The sequence below is a fragment of the Condylura cristata genome, unplaced genomic scaffold (genome assembly GCF_000260355.1).
Source record: "Condylura cristata isolate star-nosed mole 26May11 unplaced genomic scaffold, ConCri1.0 scaffold00024, whole genome shotgun sequence".
Classification (NCBI taxonomy): domain Eukaryota; kingdom Metazoa; phylum Chordata; class Mammalia; order Eulipotyphla; family Talpidae; genus Condylura; species Condylura cristata.
The window spans coordinates 10,098,756-10,116,607 of record NW_004567125.1 but is presented as its reverse complement, the minus strand read 5'-3'; the positions used below and the strand labels follow the sequence as shown (position 1 = coordinate 10,116,607).

Here is a 17,852-nt window from a genome sequence, read left to right as displayed (position 1 = left end):
CAGAGGGAGGATAAATGAAATCAGGTGTATAAAGGTGCTCTGTAAGCTGTGATGTTCAAATGTCAGCTATTTTTACATTTCTCCAGAGGCTTGTGAATAGAGGAATTTGGGAGGAACTCAGAAAAAGAAAGGTAGGGAGGTTGAAATCAAGCCTTTGAGAAAAACCCATAGCTTTAGGCCAAAAGAGAATCCAATAGAGGAGGAAAGGAAAAAAGCAACTGGAAATATAAGGGGAGAACCAGGAATAATGGCATCATAGCAGCTAGGGAGGAAAAGCATTCCGAAGAAGATAATATATCTTATTGGGGACCAGCCCCAATCACAAGCTGTTGGAGGGCAGAATAGGCAGGGTCTTAAGGTGGGAGTGTGTCACAGGGGGGAGATTCCTAGAAGGGGGAAAGGAGAGCAGGTAAGAGGAGTCAAAGTGGGTGCAAGTCTTCCTGCTTTGGTCTCCACAGAACTTTCTTTTATACATTTCAAGCAAGCCATGGGATAACATTAGCATATGAATTGAGCTGAGAGATCACAATCATCTCTTTTTTCTAAGAATAGTTTGGGGTTGTATTGACCTTCAACTGAGATGATAACATTTATTATTCTTAAAATCAATCTATTAAAGTTAAGACAGGCACATAAATTTATAAATTTTAAGACTGACATTGCTATATTTACCACAGTGATGATTAGCTAAAATAAAGTCCCTTTAACCTTAATTACTATTTAATGACCTTCATTTGCATTGAGACATCCCATAGGTGAAAGAGGTGAAGTAAAGTGGAGGGCGAGGGTGGAGAAGTTTTCTTGAAAATCAGTCACTAAAGGAGATATGGTAAAGTTCCTCATTTAAAGACTAAAGAATAGAAAGCTTAAGTAAAATAGTAGAGTGATGGGATTTGGGTTCTTATCTGGGCAGTAAAAGAGCTCTAGTTATTTTTTTAACATGTTCTAGTACTGCCTAGTTTTATAATATTGATTTTGTTATAACAGCCAGGTGCTTTTATTAACCAGCCAATTGTAAAATTATTTTTTACTTCAAAGGGAATTTCCCGCCCTGGGGCAGCGCCTACTTCTCTGGGCCAGGCAGTGCCTTACAAGGCTAAGGCAATCCAGTTGTAAACTGATGGTTGCTCAGAATATTTTGATATTATGATTATACAAAAAAGGGAGGTCATAATATAAGTTAGCATGGAAATTCTGATTTTTCAGAGCTTTTCCCTTCCATCTGGACTTCGTCGGGCGACAGAAGTCGCATAGCTTGTGTCAATAGCTGTAAGGGAGTCAATAGGTAGGGAGATTGATTGGGAAAAGCATAAGAGAATATTCAGTAGGCCACAGAAGATCAATGGTGAATTTAGAGAAAGAGTAAAACTAGATTACAAGTTGCAAAGAAGGTACCTGAACCTGAACCTGATTCAAAGAAGTGTTGATTCAGAACCTTGGGACCAGACAAGAAATTTGGTCTAATGGACCAAATTAGGCTGAGTTAGGCTGACCACATGTCAAATGCAAAATGGCAGGTATAAATAGCAGGTAGTGAGGGTTTAGAAGTCAGAAAAGAGTCAGAACTTAGACTAGAAGACTCATGGGTTCCCCATCAGAGAGAGAGGATGGCACAGGATATGGGCTGTGAAGGGGTAGCACGTAAAGGGGGAACGGGGTGAATCCAGCTGACAGCATGGATCCTCCATTGTAGAAAACACCTGACACAAAGTGACTACCACTAGGTTTGTTGAATTAACAAAAGCATTCACAAATAATGACATGAGCTGCATGGAAAACATGATTTTGCTTGCTTGCTTGTTTTTCCCACTGATTTTTATTTTTTCCTCAAATTTTATTAATTTGTCAGTTATTTACATAATTATATCATTTTGGGGGGTACATTTTCACACTTCCATATATGCTTCATTCACCCTCCACCGAAACTCCTATACAAATGTCCGCACCCCTTTTCTCCCTCCTTACCTCCCTCACTCCCTTTGGTAACCATTATATTTTTCACAGAGTCTAAGAATTATTTTTACTGTGCTTTGCCAGTTTGCTTTTTTTGGTTATTTATATTCCACAAATAAGTGGAACAATCTGGTAACTGTCTTTCACTCTCGACTTATTTTGCTTAGCATAATCACCTCAAAATCCATCCATTTTGTCCCAAAAAACACTATTGCATCTTATTTAATAGCTGAGTGGGATGAGAACATGAGTTTGAAATCAGATCATTTTTCCATCCCAAAGCATTTATTATATGTGCCTGACATATATATAATATATGACCCAGGCATCCAAGAGATAAAAGATGCAGCTCTTGACCTCAGTAACTCACAGCTAATTGACAGAATCAGAAACAATCACTCTGCAACATAAGTTCTGAGACAAACATATGTGCACAGGTGTGGCTCCAATCCACGGGCCCCCAGGGGTGATCTGCACTCAGGTCTGAGGGACCAAGCGGGTCAGGAGAGCCAGAGGAGGGAGGTCAGAAGTGGAGCTTGTGTTGAGACTATCTAGTCAGACAGAACAAGGGCAGATGTTCAGAGGTGAGCGTTCAGGATACTGTAAATGCCAAAGCACATCCAGAGCGAATGTGGGACACGTTAGCTTAGGGAAGGGTAGAAGGCTGGGAACAGATGAGGCCAGAACGATAAATGGAAGCCAGATCATAAAGGACTTCTGTGTGACATGCTAAAGGGATTGGATTTTATCCTGAAGGTGATGAGAAGCAAATGAAGAATTTTAAGCAGGGGAGAGACATGATCAAATTTGCATTTCAGAAATAGCAACAGTATAGAGGATGGTTTGGAAGTGGATGAGGCTAGATGTAGGGAGAATAACTTATTAGGTTACTGCAGTAAAAATGGAAAATGATGAAGGCCTGGGCTCAGCTAAGAGCTACCGGGTGTGTCCAGGACAGGAGACAGGAATTACAGGACATGGTCTCTGATTATTTTTAGTAATGAGGGAGAGAAAGGAGGCCAGGTGATTCCCCAGCTTTTACTTGGTACCTGAGAGAGGGTGCAGTGCAGGGGAAGGAAAGGAAGGATAAGAGAATGAGTATGAATGGAATCCCTCCCATGTTTGAAGTGCGGTGTAAAGGATTTTACAGCAATTATTTAATCTTAACAACAAACCTGGCTAGTGGGTGTTACTAACTTTTTTCCAGACATGAAAGCTGAAGTAAAAGAAAAAGAAAATTGAAGTTCAGAGAGCTTAACCACGTGGCCACAACCAACCAACACAAATATCTTTCAGACCCTGGTCTGGTACAGGCAGGTTAGAAAAGCGTGAAGTTATCAATTAACCCTGTGAAATAAGGGAACTAAGTCAGAGAAAGACAAACACTGTAGGACCTCACTTGTATGTGGAATCTAAACAAACAAAACAACAAGAATTCATAGACTCAGACACTGGAGGGTGGACTAAAATGGGTGACCATTCATTTCCCAGCTTACCCTTTAACAGCTTCCTAGGACTCAAGTTGCTTGATCAAACATAGGAGGCCTAGACATGGGCCCTTCCTGTATCTCAGCATCAAGCTCATCCCTCTGGATTTCTTTCTTTTCATGCCCAGCCTGAAATAGAAACAAAAGAGGTTAGTTTGTGGGCCTCCCACTATGAAGCTACCTGCAGCCACTGCAGCATGAGTCCAATCCCTGGCCAGGGAGGTGACCCACATGGCACAGCAGACCTCTCTTGACCCACCCGCTGCTCCCCTCAGCAGTGTATTTCTGTCAATCCACCTGTTCTGCTCCCCACTCTCTCTGGTGAATCCTCTCATACCCCACATCTCTGACCTGTACCCTAGGTCTTGTATGCATAAGTAAATAAATCTTTTTAAAAAAGAAAGAAAGAAAAGGGGAAAAGAAAGATTATTTCTAGTGAGAAGACCATGAAGGGCTGAAACAACAAACACCCTGCAGATCTGCGTTAGGACCTTCCAAGCGGCAAGGCTGAGACTTGACTTTATTCCAGCATGGTACAGTCTGATTTTTCTTTTCTTTTTTTAAGATTTACTTTTTTTATGCTATAAGAACTGGGGTACAGGCCAGAGGTGCAGGGGGGAAAGGGTAAAGGATCCACCAGGGACAGGGTGTGGAGGAGAACTGGCAGATTGACTGAAATACACTGCTGAGGGGAGCAGCAGTGGAGACAGGAGAGGTCCGCTGAGCCATATGTGGGTCACCTCCCTGGCCTGGGAACTAACTCATACCTCAATGGCTGGAGATAGCTTAATAGCACTGAGACTTTAACACCTGAGCCACTAGGGATACCCCTAGAGTCAGATTTTTCTAACACCAGTATCTCCGATATAGTATCCATCCCAAACAGCTTTTAAAATTACTTTTTCTGTTTGTAGAACAGAAGAGTACATATAATTGGAAGAGTACCTGTAACATGGAAAATTACATATAACTTTTTACACTTAGAAGAATATTCTTCAACCCTAGTGAAAATGCTTGTGATTGTAAACATTATTAACTAGAAGTTCTTCATCTGGACTGTGGAAAGGACCAAAAACATAACTTTCAGGGCCCACTGAAAAATGAGAATGCAGAAGCCATTGTTCAAAAACCACAAAAAATTCCAAGATAGCAAGAATAGTGCATTAAGCAAAGTCCAAGACCCTTCAGGCACAAGGACTGTTTCACTTCCCAGGTCACTCCCCCATAAAGCCAAGTCTGGTGCAAGAGACCCCACATCAACACAGCTCACTTTAATTGTATTGAGGCTGCCCAATCTTCAGCTCTCCTCAGGAAGTGGGGCCCCTTCCAGCTCTTTGCACAAACTGTTGATGAGATCCCAATTCTTTTCAAGAACATCCTTTTGGGAGCCTTTGCAATGGTTACGTCTATTCGTTTATGCTGGGCACAGCGCATGTGGTAAAACTGGCTCTGTCTCTCCTCTCATCCCAGTCCCTCCAGGACCCATAGACAGAAGAGATAGCGGATCTAGCCTAAAACTCAACAGGAGGGGAGATTTCCACGGATCTGATAAGGAACAGCTTCTATTGAGTCACTATGATGTCCCCACCCACCAGGGTCCCTCTCTGTGTGCCAGTGGCCAGCACCATAGGCATGCTGGGAACACCTCCCACCCAGGCCTTTGCCCTGGGTTCAGAGTCTGTGCCTGAAATAGGGAGTCACTGAGAACAACTGGAAGCCACACACAACAGAAGCTCTCCGTTTTCCAGGTACCGAGGGCCAAACCCCAAACTCCAAACACTGGTAGCTCTTGAGAACAAAAGGAAAGCAGCGTGGAATGGGTTGGGAAAAGGACATTCACACCAGATTCTGCAGCCTGTAGACGTATGCTGCCTCAGAGGAGAAGGTAGGGAATCTTTGGGGGACCAGAAAGCAATAGAGTACAGGCGAAAGGCAGGGGGTCAGTCTAAGGCTAGCGAAGGAGCTCTGCGGAAGGGAAAGAGGAGAGGGAACACCACGGTCCCTGGCCCCCGCGCTGAGCTGATGGCTAATTGCTCCCACATCCAGGGGCCTGTGACAACCACCCCAACACCAGAAGCCATGGCCAGTGGGGACGATGAGCCGAGGAACTGTGTGGTATGTGGGGACCGAGCCACAGGCTATCACTTCCACGCCCTGACGTGTGAGGGCTGCAAAGGTTTCTTCAGGTGAGAACCTCTTCCCCAACTGAAGCAACCTCCTGGAGTGTTTACCTTTAAGCCCTGGCACATGCCCGGGTTAGTGCAGCTACATTAGTTCCTCCTCTCAGAGGCTGTGCCCCTGAGGCTACATCTGGCCGATTTCAACGCTGGATAAACAGGTGGCATAATAACAGAGGAAAGGCCAAGTGTTGTCCTGTGGGTACCACCCCCCAGTCAAAGGAGCATGTTATTATGTGCTCACCACCTGCAAGCACCCAGCTCACACAGCATCAACCAGACTTTCCTGAGTGACTCTGGGTCCTCAAGGAGAGGCCTGAAACACCTTGTCTCGAAGCTACCCTAAGGACCTTCGGGCACAGCTCAGATTTCCCCACAGCACGTGTCATTTCCCACCCCCACATCCCCACCAGGGCATTGTCACCCCACGCCCACATCTCTGTCTCTCACAGACGGACAGTCAACAAAAACACCACTCTCTCTTGCCCCTTTGCTGGAAGCTGTAAGGTCAACAAGGCCCAGAGACGCCACTGCCCAGCCTGCCGGTTGCAGAAGTGCCTAAGTGCTGGCATGAAGGACAGTGAGCTGGCCCCTCCCACCCCAGGCCCCACGGACCACAGGCTCTGCTTTGCCCTGGTTCTCATATTCCCCACACTGCAGGCAGAGTAACATTTTGGAGACAAGTGGGATTATGTCAAAACTTGCCATGACTCCGCATCTCTTTCCCCTAGTCTAGCTGCCCACACCACCTCAGACTATTTCCTAGCTTTTGCCCAGGCTGCGTGCCTTCCAGCCACGATGACCTCGTGCCACCCTCAGCACGTGGGCTCACTCTCCTCTGGATCTGCGCGTGTACTTGGGGCAGCCCCTCAATCCGGTGTTCCTCCCCTAGACATTCTAGGACTCGCCTTTGCTCGGCTCAGGTACAGCACCTGTCATATAGGTGCTTGAAAAGTGTTGATAAATCACTGGGTCTTTTGCTCCCAACTGGGTGCCCAAGTTCACTCAGCTAAAAGGTTGTAGACTGGGCCCTCCCTGGTGGCGCAGCGGGTTAAAGCACTGCACTGAGAAGCTAAAGCCACTTCCGCATTAGTTCGATTCCCGCCTGCCCCGGAGGAGACCACATGGCGTGGCAGACCTCTCCTGACCCGCCCACTGCTCCCCTCAGCAGTGTACTTCGTTGATCTGCCTGTTCTGCTCCCCACTCTGTCTCTGGTGAAGTCTCTCACTGCCCCTGAGTCTCTGGCCTGTACCCCAGTTCTGTATGTACAAATAAATAAATCTTTAAAAAAAAAAAAAAAAAAGGTTGTAGACTGTATTCAAACTCCTCTGTCTGACTCCCAGACCTTAGCTTTTTCCATGACATTACACATTTCAGTATGGAGCAGTGGAAACTGGAGAAGTCAAAAACTTTTGGCTTGAATTTAGTCTACAACACTTAAGTATTTGATGACCTTGGACTGCAGGCAAGGAGACTCCTGCCCAGCCCCAGAGTCCTCACTTTCTCCTCCTCCTCGCCCCTCACTGCACCGTATCTCCAGGTCTCACACCAGGGCTGCCGCAGAGTGTGCTGCTGCTTTCAGTAGTGTTGTTGACTCTCTTGCCTAGTGATCCTATCAGCGGATGCTCTGGCATTGCGGGGCCAAAGCAGACTCAGCGGCGGCGGCCGGGCATAGCAGGCACCTGTGCAGCTGTGCTGCTGAGTAAGGAGCAAAAAGCCCTGGCCCAGTCTGTCCTGGAGGCCCACAGCCACCACGTGGGCACTATGTTTGACCAATTTGTGCAGTTCCAGGTGAGCACAGAGGCTTGGGAGCTGGAATGTGTCCCAAAGTCCCAAGGAGGCTGGCATGAAGGAAGGGGTGGTGGGCCAGGCCCCCATACAGAGGGCGGGACTTTTCTAGACTCCAGCCTAAGCAGGCTCCTCAGCCTGTCCCCCCAAGATAGGCTGGTGAGGCCTAAAGATGAGCCCCAGGGCTGGGCCTCTTGCTCAGGCTGTGGTCTCGGCAGCCTCCAGCTCATCTGCTTGTCTGTTCGCCACCCTTGCCCACCCCAGGCGCAGTTCGCCCTCTGCTTGCACACTTTGCGGACTTCAGCACTTTCATGGTCGAGCAAATTATCAGGTTCACCAAGAACCTGCCCCTCTTCCAGTGAGTGACCTCCCTGTCCCTTTCAGAAGAAAAGACACCTGGTAAGTGCTCCCAAAGGGCTCTGACCAATTCTCCCCTCAGCCTTCCCAAGTCTTGAAGCCCCTGCTTTGTTTTTATCTGTCCTCAGGACTGGGGTTCCTCTCCACCTCTGAAGGTTCAGGCAAGAGTCTAAAGTGCCTTTGTTTCCTGTTCCCCAAGGTCCCTGCCCATGGAGGACCAGATCTCCCTCCTGAAGGGAGCAACTGTAGAAATCTGTCACATCACACTCAATACCACTTTCTGTCTCCGAACTTAGAACTTCCTCTGTGGGCCTCTTCACTACACAACAGTGAGTAGTGCTAGACAGTGAAGGGCAGGTGTCCTTGTGGGGTGGGGTGTGTGAGATGGCCTGGAGGATCTACGCTTACTATCTCCCACAGTGAGGTTCCAGGAAGAGTTCCTGGAGTTGGTCTTTCGCTTCCAGGGGACGCTGCGGCAGCCCGAATACGTGCTCATGGCAGCCATGTCCCTTTTCTCTCCTGGTGAGCATATCCCAACACCCTTTCCTGTTACCACTGCCCACATTTAGCTCCTAGAATCTATCCAACTCCTTAACCTTCAAAACTGCAGAAGGGGCTTCTGGTGGCCTCAGCTCCCTCCGCCACTGTGTGACCTTCCCCAGGCCCCCACCTCCCCTCCCGCATCCTTCCCAGTTTCCTATCTTACAGATCAAACCCGGGTCACCCAGGGGGAAGAGACTGACCAGCTACAGGAGGAGATGGCTCTGACTCTACAGAGCTACATCAGTGGCCAGCCACCAAGGCCCCAGAATAGGTAAAGTCAGAGATGGAAGCTTGGTGGGAGACAGGGAGTTGGGGGCTGCACCTTCAGACAGACCTTGAGCTCAGAATGGATGCCTTTTACTGTCCTTTCTTTTGGGAAGCCCACTTTCTTGGGGGTCGAGTGCTGCCCTCCCATCTCATGTAGTTCCAATATCCAAATTGCTCTATTACTGCTTCATCTCACTTTTTCCAGATTCTTTTTATTCAGTAGATGCAAAGTAGCTCACAGGCTCTTAACATTCCTGAGACCAAGACAGCCAGTTCCTCAACGTCCAACTCTCCTGAGAGTTGCTTTCATTCTCTTTCCATGGCCCTTCTCCCTTTCCCATGGGCCAATTACTTTCATTTTTTATTTATTCTTCTTAAAGTTATGGTCATACAGTATCATGGCCAAAGCAAGTCGATGGCTCAACAGTCCTTGACTTATTGGCTCTGGAGTATGTTCCATTTCTTTCTTGCCCACCAGATTGGCCAGAAGAGGTATGCTTTATGCCATAGAACACACCCACCTTCTAGAACCCCTTTCTAGAACCTGCTCTAGGTCAAACCCTACGATTCCATACAGTTGAAGTTCTGTCCAAGTCTATGGCTTTCTTCACATTTGGCCTTCAGAGTTCTGGGTTCAAGAAAAACTGGGCGTGGTGTGAGAAAACAGTGCTAGACAAAAGCCCCTTGGGAACCTCTAAAAAATATGTCATACCAGAGCATGATTTTCTGTCATGTTCATATTCAGCTTCACTGAGGGGTAGTTCAGAGGGTTGGGACCGCCGGACTATCAGAATCTCAGCCACCTTATTTCCATCCTGCTCCCCTGATGACCCCACTACTTCCTCCAAAGGTTTCTATATGCGAAACTGTTGGGCCTGCTGGCTGAGCTCCGGAGCATCAATAATGCATATGGGTACCAACTCCAGCACATCCAGGGGCTGTCTGCCATGATGCCACTGCTCCAGGAGATCTGCAGCTGAGGCCTGCCTGTTCATCCCCAGCCCATCTGGACACAGCAGACTGGAACAGGGAAGTTGCTGGGGCCAGAGGTTGAGACCAGCAGAAAGGGAGCCTGGGTTACAATGAAAAAAAAAAAGACTAAAGCAATAACTGCCTCTTCATGCGGTCATGGCAGGTTTGGGGATACAGGAAGGTGACCCCCGGGGACACAGTTATTCTCTGGAAATATAGAAGATGGGGAAGGAGAAAGTCTCGGGGCAAAGGGATACAGAAATTCCTTTAGGGAATGGGTGGCCCCACTTTCTGAGGTCAGAGATGTAGCCCTTCATTCTCAGCCTGAGATGGGAAACAATGGGAAACTAATCCTATGAAGACTTTCTGTTCTCAAGAGGAAGAGCTGAGAGCTTTAATCCACAGGGAAATGAAGGAGGGGAATGAGGAGGGAAAATTCAGCCAGACATACCCCTTAATCTTTCTCCCTTAGTCCAGAGCCACAGAGCATGGGAAGAGGACAAGGGGGCCGATGGCAGAGGTAGGGCCTCAGACCACTGCCTCTCAGCTGCCCCATAGCAGCCCCACACACAGTTCTGAGAGGGCAGGGTCCTGTCCCCCACTCTGTTCCTCAGACCTAGCCACCCAGTGAGGTGGGCTCTGGAGAGAGGCCTAGTCGCTGGCCCTCAGGCACTGCCTTGGAGGTGGCAGCTGCTGTGGAGATGAACTCTGGGACAACCTCAGCCCACAGTAATGCTGAAGCCACAATGGAATCTGTTGCGCCAATGACTGAGGAAGGCCCCAAGGGCTAGGGTGACGGGCAGAGGGGGCATCTTCTTCTCTAGTACAGCACCCACACACCAGTTACTATCCACCAACCCTGTAGAGAAAGAGAATACAGACCAGGCTATTTAACAGAACTTGAAGAAAGGTGTCAGCAGAAACAAAGTGAGGCTGCCTGATCCCTCAGCCCCTCCAAATAGCACCTCAATAACCTTACCTCAGGGTTAAGTCTCAGCACTGTTAAGTTACTGTCAACATGAGTTCAATCCCCAGCCAGGGAATTGACCCAAATGGTGTAACAGACCTCTCCTGTCTCACCTGTTGTTCTCCTCAGCAGTGTGTTTCAGTCAATCCGCCTGTTCTGCTCTCCACTCTGTCTCGGGTGAATCCTCTGCCTCCCCACCCCCCGCTACACATACACCTCTGGTCTACACCCCAGTTCTTGTATGCATAAATAAATGAATAAATAAAATAAGCCTCACCTCTAAATACCATGTTGGCCTGAGGCAGAGTCAGGTGATAGCCAAAGGAGAAGGTTGTGTCTTGTAACCTTGTATTTGCTTCAAACTCCACTCCAACCTGAACCTGAGAACCACGAGCAAGGAGGACTTAGGGGTCATACTAGTAAAGGCTAAAGGGAGTTAGCAGAATGAAAGCATGCATGGGATCATGTGTTGTATAGGAAGGAAAAGACTAAGTCAGCCAGACCTCACAGGTCTGCAGGGAATACATTCCTAGCCAACCTGCTACAGTGGGTGATGAGGTTTGCGCTCTTACCTGTTCATTTGCCCTGTGGTAATAACTTGCATGGGCCCCACCTGATCCCACATTCAATGTTGCTACCCAGTGCACAGCTGTGAAAACCAAAAGATAGAGAAAAGGAATGTCACATAGAAGGGCATAGGCCAAGAACCTCAGTGAGGTCCAGAACTTCCCTAGCCCTTCACTATTCCTTTTTACCCCATACCAGAGTACTTCCCCGCCAGTGTGAGGATGGCCCCCTCTTCGCCTGGTCGCCGGTGGTAAACCAGCTCTCCTCCCAGCACCAGCCGATGAGTGAGGCTCTGCAGGAAGTGAGCGACCATGATCACTGTGGAGGAGCAGAGAAAAATGGGGTCAGTCATTGGCTTGTCCTCACTTCGGGAACCCTACCTCAGTATGCGCAAGAAGTTTCTCTTCTAACTATGGAACTGGACACACAACAAAAAGAACCCAACACCCTTAGCCAATGGGCACAAGGGTAAAAAGGCCTCTGCCCCAACTTCTCACCTGATTCCCCAATCAAGTCAGGATTTCCGAGGGTCAGGGTAGCTGTGTAGTCTTCTCCTCGATACTCGCCGTCAAACTGCCAAGTCAGGAACTTGGACTGCTGCGTCTGGGTGAGGACAGCGAGGGGTAAACTATGCTCCCCTCTTTCGGATCACTATCCCCCTCCACCCAGGGTGGGGTACTCAGAGAGAAGAAAGGAAACTCTCCAACAGATATAGGCAGGAAGCAGGGGGTACCTGAAAGACAGCTTTGGCTCGGAGCCGCTCCGCCAGGAGGAACAGGACCTGGGCATTGAGGCTGCCACTGCTGTCCATGTCCCCTACCACAGTGGGGAATACCTGTTGAGGAGCAGAGAGTAGGACTGAACTACCCGCTTAAACCCAAACATAGAATTTCTTAATATCACCAAGCGCCCCCTAGTGGAGCCATAAGATAAACTCCGTGCTCATGCATGGCACAAGCCGTCTCCTCCTCTCTCCCACTCAGAAGAGACAAGGGAGCAGGTACCTGTCCATTCTTGCCCAGAACATACACACTTTCTCCTCCTCTACACCTGGGGCCCAGGTGGTCTTTAAGGAGGTGTCCGCGGTAGGTGGAGCCCTCACCTCAGTGGGGCTAAGTTGCCAGTCCCCTGCATAGGCTGCATGGAGGTGATAGCCAGGCAAGCCAAGAGCACTCATATGCACAGTGTGAGCCACCTGAGGAAAGAGCAGACAATGATGGAGAGTGCATCCTGCTCCCCTTCAACCCATAGCCACCCTTCATCGTCTTCCAAGTTCCCATCCAGAAGCCTTTTTACAAATGGGGATCTCAATATTCCAACACAGACGGGCACAAGATGAGAAGCAACAAGTCCCACAGGCAAGGGAAGTAAATAGAGTCCCACATTCTCCCTCGTTTGCCCACAGAGCCTCACTGAGGCTGGAGGACACAGGAATGGAAAAAGGGACCCAGGGATAGGGGGGGAATTATAGCAAAGGGGAGACAGAGAAGTGGGAGCACCTGGAAATGGCTGCTCAGAACCTTGTTGACAACGAGCTTCACTCCCTCCATCTGTGCTGGGAATACATCTGAACGGAGCAGAGAAGGAGGGAAGGAGTAAGCAAGCATAGGCAAGAACCCCTGCCCTGAGGATTCTTTCCTTTCAATCCCATTGAAAGTGCTTTGGAGGAACTGGCCTCCTTTCAAGTCTGCAAGGAAATGCCCCCCTTCATGCCAGCACCTGCACCTCTCTGTAGGCTAGATGCCACGCTGTGATCCCCCCTACTCCCATCACTGGACACCAGCCTTCCAGACCCTCCCCTCCTCCACCCCTTCAACTTGAGACTCCCAAATGCCAAGTTCCCACCTTTGCATAGCCGGTGCAGTTCATCGAAGCTTCCAGGGTTAGGCAGAGGTTCATCTCGACGGGGGCTCCGGCGAGGCAAGGCCCCCATCTGTGCCAGGCCTAACGTGTTCCCCATTTCAGTCCAGGAAACGGGGGAGGGGCCGGGGTTAGCCTGGGAATGGACGCTTTCGCTCCTTCTAGCCCCCACGGACCCCACCCCCCATCAGTCGGATCCCCAGTCCCAGGAACTTCCACATGGTCCGTGGGTAGACCTGGAAAAGGAAAAGTGTGGGGAAAGGGGAGAACGTACCCCAGGTACCACCCTGTCCCATCTCGGATCCCTCTTCCCCACCTGTCACCCCGTCCCCTCCCCCACACTCTAATTCTAGCCCCAACACAGACCTCATCCAGCCCCTACTTTCTCCTCTTAATTCCTAGGCCGCAAGGCGAGGCTTGCAAAGCAGCGGTAGCCCTTACCGTCTCAGACCACTGTGCTGCCCCTTTCCCCCCGGCACACCCCGGTCATCTTGATGGGGGCAGCCATCTTGAGTAATGGCAGAACTGCGGCTTCACGCTGCATTTCCAGCGTGGCGTGAGCGCCATCTTGGAAAAGGGCAGAAAGAGATCAAAGACACGATCCTCCCCTGATTGGGCCCCGCCCAATCAATTAACAAAAAAAAGCCTCCTGGTCTCCGGGGGACCAATGGGCGAACTGGAAGCAAAGGAGTGGCAGGCCTATCATCTAGTGACCTCTGAGCCCGACTTTGCAGAAGCCGGCGGGCGTGGACGTAACTCCTGTGCTCAAAGTAGATGGCCCAAGCTCTCCAAGGTCGAGGCCTGTGGTGTGCGGACACGAGGGAGAGCTCCTGGCAGCCTGAGCCCCTGAGGATGCCCCCATCAGAGAGTGTGGGGGCCCAATCCGTAAAGAGTGAAGGGAAGACTCTCGAAACGCTGCTCTGGAACCCGTGTTCGCATGACTTGTCTTCTCCACCCCCACCCCACCCCACTCACGTGCTCCTGGGGAGCCTTCTCACGGCGCCCTCACAGTATTCCTCCAAATGAGTACCATTCACAAGCACAGTTCTCCTGAGACATGCACCCACACCTCCCTCCTGGAATCTACAGACTTCTCCCTTGCCCTCTTGGTCGAATAGGAATGGGTGTGGGCTGCAAAGCTGGGGCTGCAGGCATAGTTGTGGCAGAACCATTCCCTGAAAGAGTTGTCTGCCTTGTAGTTATTCCTTCCTTCCTAATTCCCCAGGCAGAATTGGCCAAAAAGCTAGGAATATGTACTTCCACCCGCAAATGCCCTCCACCCCTGGGCCAAGGGCAAGTCAATAGAGCGCACTCTAAGTGCCAGGTACTGAGTAGGGGACAACTTGAAGGGAGAGCGAGATTTCTTGGAGAAAGGGAGATCTCCAAGAGAGCTAGCCCGCCCTCTCTGGCTTTCTTAATTCTCTCATTTCTGGGGAATTCCTAGGGCAAGAGGGTACACAAACAGCTGCTTCTGATATCCATCGAGATGGTTTCACCTAGAGACCTCCAGCTTAGGGAATGTAGCTCTGCCTTCTCACCATGGGAGCTGGGGCGGGACTGCGGCCTTGGTCTGAGTGATGCCACAGCCCCTGCTGACTCATACTGGCTGACCACCACTTAGAACCTGTAAGACCAGTGACCTTCAACTTTTATCCTGATAGAAACTTCTCATTTCCTCCTTTCCCTGCCAGAGCCCTCCAGCTTCGGGAGGTGGGGAGGGCAGGCTGTTTTCTGAATTTGTTTTATTGGGGGTAGGTAGAGTGTGCTCTTTGGCTAGTACCCTGGAGGGTCATTCTGGGCTCACTAGTTTTCTCCCCCATCTCATTACACATTAACTCAAAAAAGTACAGAATCTGTCACATCTGCCCTCTGGCCCTACCCTTCCCCCTGCCTCCAATTTCAGCTCCTCTCTCCTTTCTTATGTTCCTGAAGGCCTCTGGCAAGTTGCAGCGAAGGCAAGGAAGGGTTGGAGCAATGAAATATGCCCCTAAGAGGCAAAGTTACAAAGGGCTGGGGGCTTCTCGGTCAGGCCTTCTTTGAGAAAAACTAGAACTCCTGCTAGTCTGCCCCGTAGCACTCCACACCCCACACCCAGGACTACCACCCCAGACTCCCACAGAATGCAGAATGCATCTCCAATAAGCCAGAAGTGGTCTCTCTTAAGATCTGTGTCCCGAGCCCCTACCCCTCCTCCCCATCGCCAGGAGGCCCCTATGTGCTTGTCCTCTCCTCCCCTATTTCTTCAACTTGTTTACTCCAACATGGCCTCTGCCCCACTGGACGCCTCCAGTGGCCTGACAGTGGGTGGGGAGACAAACAGGTATATAACCCCCGACTCCCAGCCAGGCTACGCACAGCCAGCCAGGACACACACTGCCTTGGTAAGGTGAGAGAGCAAGAGGTATGGACAGCATCCAAAGAAGACTAGATGTTAATAGTGGGAAGGGAGGAAACTGGTTTGGAGTGGGCCCCTGGGTGATGAGATCCCTGGGGAGGGACTGAAGCCCACTCAGTTTCAATGTCCTCCCCTGCCTCCAACTGTTCCCAGGCCATCTTCCCCTCCATCACCACCATGAAGCTGCTTGCTTTAACTGTGCTGCTCATCACCATCTGTAGCCTTGAAGGTGAGTATAATATGGAGAAGAGACCCCCAGGAGGAGGAAACACTGGGGGTCTTAACTATCCATCTGCCTGCATTCTTAAGCCCATGTCTGGCCACCAGAGTGCTCATAAGAGAGACCTGTCTCTCTTCAGAGCTAGAAAGCCCACCCAAAGTCCTGGAACTAGATACTAGTTTGGGGAGGGAACTGAGAGTTGGGACGGGGTACTGGCAGCATGCAGGCAGCCAGGCCTGGCTGTCTGGGGCCCAGCTGAGGGTGTGTGTACATGTGTGCATGTGCTTGCAGGGGCACTGGTTCGGAGACAGGCGGAGGAGTCAAGTCTGCCCACGCTGTTCTCTCAGTACTTCCAGACTGTGGCTGACTACGGCAAGGAGTTAATGGAGAAGGCCAAGGCCCACGAGCTTCAGGATCAAGCCAAGTAAGTCTCTGGGAAAGTGGGTTAGGGACTGTGGACCACAGCACAAAAAAGGAACCATCGGATACCCAAAGATGACTGGGCGGTAGGGAGGTTACATTTAAATAGAGAGAAAATTTCCATCCTCGTGATGCAATTGCGTGGCCTCTTGGACCATCAGGGCAGCAAAAACTGGGTTTTAATGTCACTCTGGTCTGCTCCTCTGCCCCCTGGAGGGCTTGCCTTTCCTCCTAGGGCTTTGCCATAGCAGGAAGGACCAGGCACTAGAGTTTGGGATCCTGGGTCCAACTGCCCACCTTCAATGAGACCCTGCCAGTGCCTCGGGTCCCTGCTAGTAGCATGAAATCCCTCATCTCTCCAGGGCCTACCTTGAGAAGACTCAGGAGCAGCTGACACCCCTGGCCAAGAAGGTTGAAACAGAACTGTATAACTTCTTTAGCATTTTCATGGAAAGCAAAGCACCCGCGCCTACCAAGTGAGGTATAGGGGGCCATTGTCCTGCTGGCCCCAGCTGGCCCCTAGAACACTCTTGGCCAAGTCTGGAGCACTTTGCCCCACTCTCTCCTTGTTTTCTATAATAAATATAAGGAGTCAAGTTGTAAGCCTCATGTGTTTGGGAACTGGAAACTGTGGGGAGCCGGGGGAGGAGGAAGGACCAAGGAAAATATGCTGTTAATAGGAGAGGGTTTTGGAGGTCAGGGACAGAGAGAGGGGTGGAGAAAAGAATGCTAAGAATGCCAGAGGAGGGATGCTGGTGATTTATCTCCAAATCCAAGGAATCTTCCCATAGGCCTGGGAGTTCTGGAGACTAACAAGTATTTGATTAGACATAGGCTGTGGAAGAATCTGAATCCGTAGGTAGACTCTTGGGGAATCACAGGAAATGAAGGCTCCCCTCAGAATTTGCTCCTGAACATTCTGGGAAGTGATCTAATCCTATCATGAAAATGTCTCACCTAACCCCACTGTCTAGGGACACCACACAAAGTCTCTTCCTGACACTACGCACAGGTCTGGGCTGGGAGTCAGCTCAGAGCCAGCTCAGAGCCTAGAACTAGTAGCCATTATAGCAGTGAAAGACTGGATAGGTGGTTCCAGAGAAATTTGGGAAAGTGTAATAAGTCAAGATGGGGTGGAAATCAGGCTGGTTTGATGGGGGCAGACTCATAATTCCAAACTGTAGGACAAGTTTGGGGTGGGAAAATGAGGCATTTTCCCATAAAAGCTTGTTCCCACTTTCAAAGTCACTTCCCACCCCCTCCCACCCTGACTTCTCTCTCATCTGAAGACCCCTCTTCCCCAGAAACAGCAGCAGTAGCTCCAATGTCTTCATCATCCAGTCTCTTCTGCCCGAACATGAGCCCCTCATATCTCATGATTACCTTGCTCCCCTTTCTTCCCAAGTCTATTTTTCACTCATGTGCCAAAATATCTAGGAATAGAAGATCTTAGCCTGTCACTTGCAAAGTGGTTTTTGGATGGGTTTTATTTAAGTTAAATTAATTAATTTCAAAGAGCCTGTGCTTCCTCATGGGTTAGAGAGTGGGTGGAATGGTTATGCAGTGGAGAGTGTAGTCAGATTGCTGTGGGAAGTATTGCCCAGCACGGATGTTCAGGTAAGATCCTGGAATTCAAAACCCACACTGACAGGGCTCCTGTGTCAGATTGGGCCGGCAGCTTCTGGTGGGGATCACATACTGCCAAGGGATCCTACTTCCTAGTGGGACTGAGACTAGGCCTGGGACTGGGAAGCTCACCCTGTGCTCCTAGAAGCTGACCTCCCAACTGGACCTCCCCAGTGCATCCACTTTGCCTTACCCAACACATCCATTACCAAAGACTGAATCAATTTTCGAACACAGAAGGCCAGGCTGGGT

General features: G+C 49.8%; 3 protein-coding genes across 4 annotated transcripts; 2 read left to right on the top strand and 1 right to left on the bottom strand.

Annotated features, from left to right (window-relative positions):
- The first annotated feature begins 5,519 nt into the window (after positions 1–5,519).
- On the top strand, positions 5,520–9,669 carry NR1I3 (nuclear receptor subfamily 1, group I, member 3). The gene is given in 9 exon segments (XM_004688407.2): positions 5,520–5,626; positions 6,070–6,197; positions 7,226–7,255; positions 7,258–7,409; positions 7,625–7,764; positions 7,963–8,133; positions 8,188–8,285; positions 8,472–8,577; positions 9,424–9,669. Coding segments are annotated over 9 exon segments (1,062 nt in total). The 3' UTR covers positions 9,554–9,669.
- A 3-nt stretch (positions 9,670–9,672) lies between these two features.
- TOMM40L (translocase of outer mitochondrial membrane 40 homolog (yeast)-like) lies at positions 9,673–13,574 on the bottom strand. The gene is made up of 10 exons (XM_004688405.2): positions 13,381–13,574; positions 12,925–13,175; positions 12,579–12,646; positions 12,182–12,274; positions 11,813–11,914; positions 11,577–11,682; positions 11,275–11,397; positions 11,085–11,161; positions 10,790–10,892; positions 9,673–10,404 (listed from the first exon to the last, which is right to left on the bottom strand). Exons 2-10 carry the CDS (start codon positions 13,037–13,039, stop codon positions 10,265–10,267), a joined length of 927 nt encoding a protein of 308 aa, XP_004688462.1. The 5' UTR covers positions 13,040–13,175; positions 13,381–13,574; the 3' UTR covers positions 9,673–10,264.
- Positions 13,575–15,306: 1,732 nt separating this feature from the next.
- On the top strand, positions 15,307–16,543 carry APOA2 (apolipoprotein A-II). Of its 2 annotated transcripts, none has more exons than XM_004688095.2 (4): positions 15,307–15,325; positions 15,488–15,563; positions 15,846–15,978; positions 16,337–16,543. In XM_004688095.2, the coding sequence occupies exons 2-4, from the start codon at positions 15,512–15,514 to the stop codon at positions 16,452–16,454; spliced, it is 303 nt and encodes a 100-aa protein (XP_004688152.1). In that variant the 5' UTR covers positions 15,307–15,325; positions 15,488–15,511; the 3' UTR covers positions 16,455–16,543. The 2 variants fall into 2 exon arrangements, with proteins under 2 accessions (XP_004688152.1, XP_012584425.1); XM_012728971.1 differs by having other exon boundaries at positions 15,317–15,320.
- Positions 16,544–17,852: the final 1,309 nt, after the last annotated feature.